The sequence below is a fragment of the Seriola lalandi genome, unplaced genomic scaffold (genome assembly GCF_002814215.2).
Source record: "Seriola lalandi dorsalis isolate HSWRI2012SDOR001 ecotype SW California unplaced genomic scaffold, Sedor1 jcf7180002054505, whole genome shotgun sequence".
Classification (NCBI taxonomy): domain Eukaryota; kingdom Metazoa; phylum Chordata; class Actinopteri; order Carangiformes; family Carangidae; genus Seriola; species Seriola lalandi.
In genome coordinates this window covers 831,478-845,660 of record NW_019525058.1, presented here as the reverse complement: position 1 = coordinate 845,660, position 14,183 = coordinate 831,478, and the positions used below count along the sequence as shown (strand labels likewise).

Genomic DNA, 14,183 nt, shown 5'->3' with positions numbered 1-14,183 from the left:
TTGCATCACACGCTAATCCTCTCCAGGTGTAGGATGTTATTTTACCCTTGCCAATATCTATTTTATTCATCCTCCTTCGGTATAAAGACTCAAATCAAGGGAAAGTCTCCTCTGCAGGCTTTAAACACTACTCTGCTCCCCCTCTTTGATTTCTCCCCGGGCTTGTTTTTCCTGTTTCTTGCCCAAATGCTCGTAGCACACATGAGCCTAAGCCACTAGAGTGGGGAGGACCCACTTTTCACAGTTCATGGGATTTACTGTACATGTTCATATGGTAATGAAGCTGAGGCACAGACTTCAGGCTGTAATTACATGGGGGACAACCATTCTAATTACTTATTTGCCTAAGAGATGCCTCCACAAGGGGGCAACTTTAAATGTTTCTAATTAATTATTGAAGGCCCCATATTAACCGTAGACCTTTGCAGCATGGCTTTTTTCTTTAAGTGCACGCGGAGATCCGCTCGGGTCGCCTGATTGGCAGAGAAACTAGTTTCCATTCACGAGCTGAAGTTTGGAAAGCGAGGAACTTGGCAGCCGACTGAATGATACCGTAACGTAGGTACGAATACAGATGAAGTGCGCTTGCCTCTAACCTCCACACTGCTACTGCTCTGGATGTACAACAGAGCACGAGGCATGACGGATTATTGAGATCTAATCCAGCACCCGCGTTTGAGAGTCAAAAATCTGATAACGATATTGGTTGGTTAAGAAAATGTGACGGCGCCTGTTGACTCTCACACAAACCTTGACGAACTGTATTTGCAAGCACAAAGCTGCATGATGGGTTGAGTCCTCTGAACCCTGACCCTTGAGTAAAACCTTTGCGGCTGTGGTCGTTTTAGGAGCGCTGGCTATCTGCAAACTCCAGGAGCTGTATGTGAAACAACTATGATCCAGTCGCCCAGTCAGTGAAGCTGAGGTTCTCTGATCTGAGCAGCAGCAACGACGCTGACTCTCTCCTCTGTGCCAATATCCATACATTATATGGACTCATTTTTCTGCTGGACCAATGCAACAACAGAACAGACATGAGCTGCAACGCTAGCTAGCAACAGATACACTGACTGTGCAGATGGGAGTGTGTGTGTGTGTGTGTGTGTGTGTCTGTGTGACAGCTCATCCTCTGACTTCGCTCGGCACTAGAAAACACCGCCAGTCGATCTCGTATTTCTTCCCCTCTGTAGCACCACATATATATATATACACAGACATTTGCATTAAAGGGACAATTTTTTACACTTTTCCAATGTCTTATATGAAGTTTTGATGTCGACAGATTTATATATTTATGATTTTAAGTAGCAAAAATCATCTGAAACTCAATGAAACGACAGGGGGTTTTGTGTCAGCCTCTCTTCTTACAGGAAGACAGTTTCTGAGTGACAACCACAGGCAATGGACTGAAGCCTGCTCATGTGGTTTGGTCAAATTTGGACTAAATTGCTCCAGTATTTCAGAATAAAACAAACTACACCCACGGGGCTCTAATATTACTATCCATGTGAAATGATATATTGGCTTCCTGACTTCCAACGATCGCCAGCTTAACGTCAGACTCACTTCAAGCTTGTTGTTGTTTTGATACTTTCAGTATTTTTATAGAACCTAGACCTGCTTTATAATCAAAAGAAGAAATGGAAATCTCACTTTATACAACATTAACAATCTTCCAATCTTCTTTGGTTTTTTGTTGTTTGTTTTTTTTTAACAAAAGACTTTCTGTCACCAATTATAGTTGTATGTAAACATATTTTAAACAAACAATACGATTCAACACAAAGACATTGCAAAGTGGTAACTAACATTACAAAATTACATCACAAGAAGACTTACCTGTACGAAATATAAAACCTGTCAGGAGAGGCAGAAAAACAAGAGAATGAGTTACGTTATTGAAAAGTTTGCACATAATAAAACAATAACAAATATGTCACCCATCCGTTTATTCATCTATTCTTGAAAATGATTATGGTCACGGGGGGGGGTTGAAGCTTGTCCCAGTGAAACGCCATGAAACCCTGAGAGTAAAAAGTTTAAATGAAATTGGTTGAGGTTAAAGACATTTATCAAATAGCAACAAAACACACAACATCACGCTGGTCGTCATTCTTACTTGTCATCTTCAGTACGTCTTGTTGTTTTTCTCTGCTTTATCGTCTAATCCAGAAAAACTGTGTAAAATCAGGCCAACAGCGGCGCAGAGGAAGAGTGTGACACAGAGTCTGATTATCGGCGGCTAACTGCAGCGTGAGATTTATTAGATCTGAGCAGAGAGGTGACATCTTTTTACAGGAGTCCTAAGATTAATTGAGAGGTGCTTCTCTCAAGAGAGAGTTTCAAATAAAATGCCTGTGAAATTCAATCTTCCAGGTGTGAATAGAAAACTATACGCTGCGTAAAGCAGATCACAGATACTGTGCACTCTTCTACGGGCTTATAGAGTTAACAACCAGTGATTTGGACTCTGATTAGATGTTAAGTTTGGATTTTTGTTGATTTCCTGTTTTATTTTGAAGTAGTTTTCCCTGTGTGTCCTCTGCTGTTTTTACTTCCTGTCTTTGTCTTGTTCCCCCTCCATGGTGATTGTCTGCCATGCCTCTAATGTGTTACACCTGTGTTTTGTTACCTGCGCCTCCTGTTGAGTTTCTCCTTATGTTCCAGAGTTTTTACCCCGAACTGACCCTGTCCGAGAGTCTGCATGTGTCTGCAAATCCTCCATCAATTGTAATAACTTTGGTGACCCTCTGACTTTTCCTCTAGCACTAAATACCCGTAAAACAAATGGCTTTCCCATCAGCCTCAGCTTTAGTGGTATTTAGCAAAATGTTAGCATGCTAACAAGCTGAACTAAGGTGGTAAACATTATACCTGCTAAACACCAGCATGCTAGCTTTGTCATCCAGACCATGTTAGCACGCCGGTGTTAGCATTTAGCTCAACGTGACGTTGGGCCTAATTTCACCCTCAGCGAGCTACTAGCGTGGCTGTCGACTCTCCCTCTTGTTTTAATTCAGTGTCGTTTTGTCCTCGTCCCCAGATCAGCTACCAGAGCATCGAGTCGTCGGACCCCGGCATCAACGTGCCGGGTCCTCGCCGCACAGTGTCCAAACTGAGGAACGAGACCTACCACATGTTCTCCGGCCTGCATCCCGGAACCACCTACCTGGTGTCGGTCCGCGCCCGAACCGCCAAGGGGTTTGGCCAGACGGCGCTCACCGAGATCACCACCAACATCTCCGGTGAGGCCTTTCGCAGACTGCTGCAGTTGTTGTGGTCTGATCAACTGTCGGTGCATGAGTGTACGCTGTGATTGGGTCGAGGTTGACAACAACGCCTCAAGATAACCTTTGTATTTCCCCAAAAAACCTTGTTCTCAACTCAAAGGAAGCGCTGACTATAGCAAAGAAGTAATGACTTGTAATTCCATCCTTTTGAAGAGCTCTTAATTAAATTAGGTGTATACTTTTAGACTATAGACAAATGATCCTCATTTTCCTTCAGCCAAGCAGACCTGCTGTGCCTTTGTTTGATGCAGACCTGAATTGTAGAGAACACGAATGTTCAGCTTGAACGGTTTGGCTGAAAACAGCTTTATTCAGCCAACATCACTGCAAACGGAGGCTGTATTTACCACTCGAAGGCGACACAGCAGCTCAGAAATTACAGGAGCAGCGTTTGCAAGTGAAAAGGTTGCAGGTATGGATCTTGAGTCTTGAGACTGGAAAAATGCATCTGTGGGGAATGTGAAACACTCTTTTCTACAAATGGGGGATCTGCAGGCTGTTTCACTACTCACAGTGTGTTTACTCTGATGAAACACCACATGCTATAGTGTTGTTTTCCCAGCAACCGTATGAGGAGTAAGTACGGTGTCTGGATGATTTGGCTTTTTGCAGGAATCCGCGGGAAAAAGAGCGAAAAGTGAAAGTCACTTCCTCCTCCCTTCCTTAAGAGAGCTGAGCTCGGAACATGATGCAACCCGAGCAACCTGCTACTCCGAGTCTTTTCTGTGTTGTTCAAATGCAGAAGATAACCTACGTCTATATTCGTCTGTCGAGGATCTCAAGTGTGAATTTTGAATTTTGTGTCTCAGAAGTTCAGGTTGAGTAACCGTGAACAAACCCAAAGATTCACTAACCTTAAAAACCTTTCTCTTTCTCTAACTTGAATTTCTTACTTTCTGTCCTAAAAATCATTTTTATAAACATATGAATGGAACATGGAACTGAACAATATTGTCAACGTTTTAAACATACGCTTTGACGTATATACATATATATATATATATATATATATATACACATCATCAGTCTTTGCTTTATTTTTAGTAGACTGTCAGTCTTAATTAGCAGAAGATAATACATTTGGAAAAGATAATAAATACATCCACAGATCTACTGTGTGTCCAAAGCGAAACTTCACTGCATTCAATCAAAGCTAACGCTCAACCTGTAGTGTTAGCGACAGACTAGCGACAGACAGTGCTTAAGATGCTACATTTGTGTAAAGCTATTCAAGTTTAGCCTGTTTAGTAGACATTTTATCATATTTTAAAGGGTTGTCAGTCATGTTCTGTTACGTAGTGCAGAGGATTTATCATCCAGAGAGCGCAATTAAGGAGATCACCCGCACAAATTGTTTTGACTTTAAGAGCCTGATTTATTCATTTGCTGCAGACTGTTTTTTTCTTCTCCACCACACGTGGATCTGTTTAGACGAGCAAATGATCATGTGGATGGATTCTGGAACACAGAGATGAAGGTGTCAGGTCATAGGACTTCGATTATTTGCTTAGGAAGGATGATAAGTGACATGTTTCATCAGTCTGAAGGAACCTTTTGGTCAGTTAGTGGCTGCTTTTTGTGCAGAAACACTCGTAGAGAAACACCTGAAGTAGCTGATCAAATGGCAGGAGCTGCAGCTTCTCAATAAAGGTAAAATGTGTCCCAGCATATAAAATCCAAATGCCAAAATAATCTTATAATAATAATAATAATAATGATGATAACTTAATATTTTTTGGATGATATAATAGACATGGATAGAAGTGACTGCACTGGGCTCTGCAGGAAGTAGATGACTCTGAGGCTTGTTATTACTGATGCAAAACATAGCGCTTGGTTTGACTTTTATTCTCTATGTAAAGGTTAATATTTGAAAAATATCAGTGTAATTATTATAAATATCTTTTTGGGCTCTACTGAATAAAAATATATATAAATACTTTCTTTTTTTGTTGTTGCGACACCACGCTGTGGATAATGCTGCCCGTTCGCCATCCGTTCTTGTTATCTGTACCTGTTCCATCTGGTTCGAGAAGGTGGCCTCTGTGGGCTGACAGCTGTCAAGGTATAACATTCAACCTACAGTGTCAGGCGCTCTCTCTCTCTCCGGGCGTTGTTGTCTGGAAGGAGCCAAGCGGGAAAACCGGCAACCGGCTCCTACACCGATTTGGTCTCAGGCATGGAAGTGTGATGTCGCGCTGTTAGTCTTCTTCGTAATTTATGCTGGATTTAACCACCTAACACGATGCACCAGCTGAAACGCTGCTCTATGTTTAATGCAGACCTCAGCTGCTCGTGTGTCTGTGAGCGTGCAGATTTTTACAAAAAGCGTCTGAAGCAGAAACATTTCCGCTTCCATTCTGGAGCCTTTTTATTATTTTTTTTGTTTCAGCTTATCTGTTGTACCAGGATAGCCATTTGCTGCACAACATACTGCAGTTAATTCACTCGCCGTAGTAAACAGAGATGGGAACACTCAACCTCATTGTCCCCAGAGCTTTTCTGAGGTTGTGCAGCTTTGAGATCTGTCCTAATTATATTATAAGGGCCTCTTGTTTTCTCTGTAGTTGGCTGCTGTTTCTAGTCATCATCATTCAATGGCGTTGTGTGGGAGGCCTCCACACACTACAGTGCACAGGGGATGTGTGCGGGTAATGAATAAAGATGGCACACTGTATCTTTTCATATAGGGGAGGATGAATTACTAAAATATCCAAGCAGAAGTGCAGCTACGTGTCTTTTTAAACTCTCAAGTCTAAACAAAACATATTTGATCTTTCCCAGGAAATGCAAAAATTAAATTCTGGTTTCCTTCAGCAGTATTTCAACTTATGTGGCTCTGCCGTAACTCCTCTTTGTTGTTGTTATTTTTTTTGATTTTTCCTGCTCCAATTCTTTTGCTCAGCCCCGGTGTTTGACTATGAAGACATCCCCTCTCCGCTGAGTGAGTCGGAGAGCACCATCACCGTGCTGCTGCGCCCTGCGCTGGGGAGAGGAGCTCCTGTCAGGTACAACTAATACACGCTTCACTCCTACACCAGCATTCATTCAGCGCTCCTCCACGCTGTGATATTTATAGCTGCTGTCAAAAAAGAGAAGAAGGTAGAGAACCAGATAATAGTTATTTCGGCTTGTAGCATAGCAGACGCCATTTTAAGAGCAAGGTGTGAAGAAGCCGAAAGGTTTTCTACTCAAATGTTGAATGTTTTTGTATAAATTACAGGGGGTGGATTACAGAGCGGCTCATCAGGATTTATTCAACATCCGACTGCCCTGATCGATCTAGTGACCGACAGAAAACCATAAATAAATAGTTGACCATTGTCACTACTTCCATCCCGAAACTTGACTTACCACAGCGGACAACCTGCGTCCCTGTAACGACGCCGCAGTCCGATGTCAAAGATACAGTAATGTCTATTAGGCTTGGGCGCGATATTTCTCGCCTTATGCAAGAAAAGAAAAACGATTATTGAGGTGATAATATCGATATCCACTAAAGATAATATCAAACATCTATGTATATCTATATACATATAGATATTTAGCATTTTGAAATTGTAATTCATCATGTTTGGTGCATATTACAGAACATAGTAACTAAAACACAGTACAGTGTATTTAAATAGTATATATCGCGCATTATAATTTACATATATTAGTTATATGTATTATAAAAATAAACTTCTAGCTTTACATTTTGTGGTGTCTTGCATCACTACTCCAACTGTGATTATGTTTGTTTTTTTCCCTCTATTTGTTATACAAAACATGTTTTTTTCCCTCTGAAGTGTTTACTCACTCTTTAAATGGGAAATTGCGGTTTCATATAACTTGGATCTTAGTTTGATAGTTTTGGCCATCATTTCCTGTCGTTAATTATATTATATTATATCGTATTCTCCGAGTTAATTGCTGAGATCTGGGAACACAAATAGAAATCACAGAGGATGAAACAAACAGCCAAACTTATTTGGAAGAGAAAACAAAGACGCATGGTAAACTTATTACTTATTACCAACTTATTGTAAACATCCATCATCCATCACAGTTTAAAAGATTGGCTTCCTGGTTCGACTTTGAACCGCCATACCTTCCATCCTGTTGTTACCATTTTTACGTCCAAGTTTCACCTCCAAGTAAAAGTGGTTTTGATAATTTGGCGAAACTTTTATTCCACCTGTTGTTCCCAGATCTCAGTGGTATAATTGTACAGTGTTGGATCAGTTAGTTTTTTCAGCAAATTTACGTTTAATTGTGCCCATAGGTGATAGAGAGCAAAATAAAAAATAGAAAAACAGACATACAATAAGTGTGAAAGTTATTTCCCTACCGACCCGCAGCCTTCATTAGCAGATGGAATCTGCATAGTTGTCATGGAGATGGCTAACTACTTGGGTTGTGTGATGGAAACTAACCGTCTCTGTCCAGACAAGCTTTTTTATCTCCGTATCAGAAATAATCTCCGTCCTTACTGACACGCCTGAGAAGGCAGATCATGTGATCAGTCAGTGTAAACAGGAAGCAGATAATCCACTCTGCAGGTGTCGCTCGGTCGCAGAACATTCTGCAAAAAAAGGGCAGAGATTTCTTTGCCTGCACCGACGACAAGATCAAACTGTTACTGAAAGTAACACACGAGGAATCAGGGCAGGAGACATCGTTACTGATGAGACCCGGTGTGTATTTTGTACTGTGTTGAAGTACACTGTCCTCCCACAGCGCCTACCAGGTGGTGGTGGTGGAGGAGGACGGGTCCCGTCAGGTGAGGAGGAGGGAGCTCGGCACCGTCGACTGTTTCCCGACACCGAACTCCCACAACGAGGCCCAGGCCAAAGGGGCGCCGCATTACTACACGGCAGAGCTGGCTCCCAGCAGTCTGCCCGAGGCCACGCCCTTCACCGTGGGCGACAACCACACCTACAACGGCTACTGGAACAGCCCTTTGGACCCCACCAAGAACTACCTCATCTATTTCCAGGCCACCAGTAACTTCAGAGGGGTAAGAACTATTAAGATGCCCGACAAGGCTTTTGTTTCCGGCGCTCAGACATGCTGCTTTTATGCTTTAGCAACCTTGTCAGTCAATTTAGATTTGTGTAGAGTGAGTCAGGAGGCAGGAGGCACTCTGGGAGAGGAAACAGTCCTCTGCATAAACAAGGCTTTATTTATTTCCAAATGGGCTGATGTATGTTATGCATTTTCAGGACCGGCTTTTGGTCAATTGTTTCCCGCTGGTGAATCTAAGACGTGTTAATGTTGCATCTTTTCTCATTGAAACAAAAAAAAAAAGGCAAACAATGACAATTTTTTTTTTTCTCCTTAAAAAATACTTCAAAAACATCACACAGGCAACGTGGCCAAATTAATCTTAACAGCTTTTAGAAGATAATTGCTTGCCGAACACAATGTGTGCTCCTGCATTTTTTATTTTATTTTATTTTTTTGTGTAATTGTCCAGTTGTCAGATTCTTTCACATTCAAGCTCTTTAAAAACTTTAATAGTCTTTTTTTTTTTTTTCCCTTCAGGGAAAATCAAACACTGCCTCACAGGCTTAGAAATATCTGAAAAGGAACTCATTGAGCAATTGGAAAAGTGACTGAAGCATGAATTGGGGGAATGTGCCGCCCAGCGTGCACAGAGGTAGCGAAAGCAAAATGTTCTTTAAATCAATACGCACACATGCAGCTTATGTGTGCCCGCCTTCCTTAAGGTTCTCATCTAAATATCAGTGAGCTGGCTGCTCTTTGAGGATTCAGCTCAGTTTTCATCTGGGTGGGGCGTCGAGAGTCAGGAAGGCCGGCAGTCAGCCCTCCGGTCCAGGTCAGCACCAACATGCTGTGTGTCGGCCTGGATCTGAAATCAACAGTGAACTTGAGCCATGATGAAGAGGAAGAAGCTCTGCTGGCTCAGCCGCTCGGAGACAGAAATCAGCCGACACAACAAACTAAATATTATAATTCATGTTGATGATTTTCTTTTTTTCTCTTCTTTTTTTGTCCTGCAAACATTTTCATCTCCAATCTATTATCTAAACTATAGTTGTGTTTCAAGAGAGATGGGCTGCTCAGGGAGAAAGGCACAAAAAAAAAAAAAACGAATTATTTTGACAATTACCCTGGAAAAATTAGACGTACGAGTCTTTCTATGGACCACGAGCTGCCGTTGAATTAAAACAGTAATTGCTTTGGCAGATATGCCTTCAGTGGGGCTTGAAAGATGCATGATTGGTGCTGCCAGTTTCTTGTGAAACACACAAGCGGGAAACAAACGCACACATTTCCAAGTGCTTATTTATTTTATTTTTTTTCTATCATGTCTGCAGGAGTCATTTGGCTCTTTAGAAATATCTAGATTACTGCTATCTATTACACTGAAAGTGAAAATAACAGCATGCTGATATTTTCCATTTCATTTACCCTTCCCTTGCATTCATTCATTACTCATCATCTGGTGAGACTCTCCCTAGTTTTTCCATTTTCGCAAATGGACTGGGAAGGGTTCGATTCTGATCTGTTCTTGATCCAGATCCAGATTCACGAAACTAGCAAATCTATTATTGAATCTTTTATCTGTCCTTGTCCTTTTTTTATTTTTATTAGCAGCTAAATTCACATTGAACACCTTTCTTCTTCAGCCAGGCTTATCACCACCTTCATTGTTTTAAATGACAGTTTGCATCAGCTGTAGCTAATTAATTTAATACTGTGCCTAAGCCACTTGATGAAACTCCCAAATGAGACTTGTTTGCAAACTAGTGCTTCGATTAAAGGAGCTATATGCAAGTTTTGCTGCTGCTACATAGCTAGCATTAGCATTAACAGCTGTTTACTCACCAGTCTAGAAGAAACTCATTCACTCATTCTGTTAGTCACCAACAGCTGTCTCCAAAAGGTGGAAACAATCACCAACGTTAACTCCTTTTTCTCGTGTCTCTTCTTCTACTGAAGTTAGCATGCTAACCACCTGTCAACTTTAGCGACTCACCGTAGCCTCCGATCTGCCCTGACGCCGTAGCGCTGCTCAGAGGACATATTATAACCTCTTATTAAGACAACAATGGACAAAGGTTGGTGTCAGTCCTTTGCTAGAGAGAGACGAACCGCTCTGTAAAACCAAACTACAAGTGGCAGCGGTGAAATGATCCAGCTCCTCACAACCTTAACCCCCTCAGCTTCAGTCACTGAAATCTCCCAGTTATAGCTGCACCAAGTAGTGGAGCATTCAGCAGCTACAGAGGCAGAAAGAGACCAGAGACGATATGAGAGAGAGCGAATATTGGACTTGTGTTTGTCAGCTGGGCGGGAACACAACTTTTAATAAATGCTAATGTTGCAACAGTCTGCCAACGTGCGCACCGTGACGGATTTGAAGGTGTGCAGGGTTGCAGGGATGTTGTTCCAGTGCGGATGAAACGTTCATTCAACATTTCGTGTCTCGTTTGGCTCGTCTTACTTTCAGGTTTTAGATTGTAAACATTAATTAGTTCTACCACTCAAGACTGTAGTGTCTCTGTCCATCGGACAACAGAGGATGATTACACATCTCAGCTGAATCTATGAATTTTCATTATTTATAACTTTATTTCCAAACAAACCCTGAACCATAATGGATTGTGTGAGGGATTAGGAAGGATTCGTATTTGATAAGCACATCTAATACCGGAATCATATTCGATAAAACGCTGCTGAAATCCACTGGGGATTCTTCAGTAAACTTTAAGTCCCTTTTCTTAACAAGATTGGCATTAGATTTCTTCTTTGACCGGCACCAGTGTGTCTGTACCAAAAGGCCAAAAAGCCCACCTTGACAGAGGACAAGATGACACATGACGTGCGACCTACCGCCGCTTTAATAACCCCCGGGTGGGAGTAAATATGACTTTTCTGTCACTCTCCGCGATGAGAGGAGATGAGAATCCACTTGAAATGGATTTCCAATTAAAAAAAGGTAATTTGGCAACTGTTTTAGGTGAAAGGTTTTTGACTCCAGTCTCAGAGCACAGATTAGCATAATTGCCCATAAAGACTGATTTAGCTTCCTTAAGTCTCAAATTGGTAACATGCCCTTCTATCTTCGGGATAGAGGTGGCTGTTTTTTTTTTTTATTGTTGGGGGGGGGGGGGTCGGAGCCAATCAGGGGACCAAGGTGAGGGACCTCACATGATGCAGGGGAGCAGAGGTGTCTCATATCCAGAGGAGATGCCTTCCGTGTGGAAATTTCAATTATTTCCTCCACATAGTAAAAGGTCCGGGTGACTTTGACATCGGCCACCTGTCTTGCAAGTTTTAGACAAGATTATGGATTTCAACAGACTGACTCATAATTAAGCTACACTGCTGTTTTGTTTTGTTTTTTTTGTTTGTTTTTTCCCCCCATCATGCTAATCATTGTGTCGTCATGGTAACCAAGCCAAATGAATTAACTCTTAACCTGCCTTTTCTGTCTCTACCCACAGGAGACCAGAATAAACTGCATTCGGATCGCTCGCAAAGGTAACGCTCTCTTTTCTTTGAGTCACGAAGGTGCTGCACATCTCATTTACACATCAGTAAGGTATTATCAAATTAATTATAAATCACTGTACGTTAAACATGGCAAGCACAGAGGCTGTCTCGTGGTCTGTCTTTGTACTTTTGTACAGCTTCTTTATTGGGCGTCTGTGGAGTTTTACAGCGCACAGAAGTGGTGTTCTTCTTTCAGTGCGGATGGAGCTTCAGCTTTATGGCACCTGCAGATGTTGGAAAAATAAAGTTAAGAGTCAAAGTGAAACCAGTTCCTCCAGAACTCTATTCCACAAGGAAGAAAACCTAATTTCTAAATTACACTGACATTTGTAATAATGCTAATTAGTAAAACTCTGGCCCACGTTAGCCGACACTACATCATGCAGTTCATTGAATTTGACAAATTAAAAACAAAACAAAAAACAAACTAAAACCGTTATTTAATATTTTAGTTTTTAGCTGCTTTTAACCAACTTCAGTCGATAGTTCAGACATGTCTGAGCTGTCGCTAAAAACTAACTGACAAACCTCGGTCCCCATCGCTAGCTCGGACTGATCCTGCAAAATACCAGTAATCAGCTACACCTGGCTTCTCCTCTGACGCTCCTCTTTCACTTCAGCACACTGGGCCATCAGTGGTTTGCTATGGCGTAACAATACGGAAAGCCCCGCCCTCGCAAGTTAACAGGGATTTGCTATTTAGCTGTGTGACGTATGAAACACTCACTGGAGCTCAGCCACGGTGTTGACGGCTTGTTACACTCGGGATGCATCTTGTATCATATAGAAAATAAAAACACCATGTGGTTCCGTTTAACAAGGTTGAAAACGTCTTAAAAATGTGAAATACAAAGAGTCATAATTGACGTTTTTTGCAGTTGGAGGTTTTCCTGTTTAATGGACGTCTGTCTTGTAATTGTAGAGTTTAGTTATGTTGTTGTTGTTGTTGTTGTTGTGCCACAAGATGCCACTGGGACAAACTGGCAGCGAGGCCGTGGCGGCAACATATGCAGCTCTATTAATACAACTGATATATGAGTTTCATTTCTCCTGTTATCTGGCCATTAGCTGCTGAAGGCGATGTTTTCTAACCCCAGTCACCAATGCAACACGCGGTTACAAACACAACTCTGTATATTTAACAGAACGCTTACCGGTAACCACAGGTGCCACCAAAAATCACCCGAGGAGTACAACTTTAAAAAGCTGATAAATATTAATATTTCACTCATCAGCCTCATTGTTGAGATGTGGGATCACAGGGTTCCTAGTGACAGCTTCATAACCACAGTTCTGGGGCAAATACATTAGCAACCAGACAGCTTTTTAACAAGTTCCTGGTAAAAATCCTTTTTTATCTAAACCACTTACTCTGAGATGAAAATGAATGCGAACCTCTCATTTATCACTTTAACTCAGTTCTCACTGTAAGATTTGTGTTATATTTTGCAGAGCAATGATATGGTTTTTACCTGAGGGGCGCGCACACGGAGGCTTGCAGTGACGTGAATTGGAAGATTTTTAATGGATCATAATGACTATAATAAGTAGATAAGATAATCGTACTATATTGGGGACTCATTTAACACGTCTACTCATGCGGTTGCCCCATGGACCCCTTTTGTGTCTTACAGTGTTGTATCCCCGTGTCTCAGCAATTAAGCTGCTGAATAAAATGTTATCATTATCTATTGTAATGAGCGTGCACGTGTGTGTGTGCGTGTGTGTGCGTGTGTGCGTGTGTGTGTGAGAATAAGAAGGAGGTTATAAAAAAAAAAGTAGGAATTCTTAAAATGCTACCACGATAGCGAAAAAAAGCACCAGGGTGAGACTGAGGCCACCGATTGTCTTTTCCTCTCAAACATAATGTTGAATAAGTGATTTTCATTCTCTGCAGTAATCACAACCACAGTAAGATTTTTTTTTTTTTTTTTTTGGTGTGTGTGGTTGAAGCGGGTTTCAGTTATGTGGTACAGGGCGCATGTCAGAGACTTCAGCAGTTATCCTGGATCAGGCTGCTACTTAAGGGATTTGACATGGACTTAGTGTTGTTTTGGGTGCTGCAGGGAGGAAGCACCCCCCCACCCCCCCACCGTGCCAATCTCTCCTCAGCAGAGACACTGGAGGAAAGGTGAAAGCAAACATGCATCCGTGTTCTCACTCTGTTTCTCTTGAATCACTGACACTGACATTTGGCAAACCCCTTTTGGGGCTTTGATGGCTTTGAAATCCAGAATGCGGCAACGTTTCCTTTTTTTCTTTTTTTCTTCTTCTCTTCTTTTTTTTTTTCTTTCCCTGGGAGAGGAAGCGACCAGGAGTATTTGCTTGAGAGACAGACACAGATAGAAGCCTCTCAGTTCAAACAATAGGGGGGGGGGGGGGGGG

At 41.8% G+C, this 14,183-nt stretch overlaps 1 protein-coding gene across 1 annotated transcript in view; it reads left to right on the top strand.

Annotated features, from left to right (window-relative positions):
* Window positions 1–14,183, top strand: part of ptprua (protein tyrosine phosphatase receptor type Ua) — a 196,953-nt gene that overhangs the window by 130,672 nt on the left and 52,098 nt on the right. Inside the window, exons 10-13 of the mRNA XM_087175836.1 lie at window positions 3,044–3,245; window positions 6,196–6,298; window positions 8,013–8,292; window positions 11,750–11,786. Of these exons, the coding sequence (XP_087031962.1) occupies window positions 3,044–3,245; window positions 6,196–6,298; window positions 8,013–8,292; window positions 11,750–11,786 (622 nt within the window). The remainder of the gene's footprint in view (window positions 1–3,043; window positions 3,246–6,195; window positions 6,299–8,012; window positions 8,293–11,749; window positions 11,787–14,183) is intronic.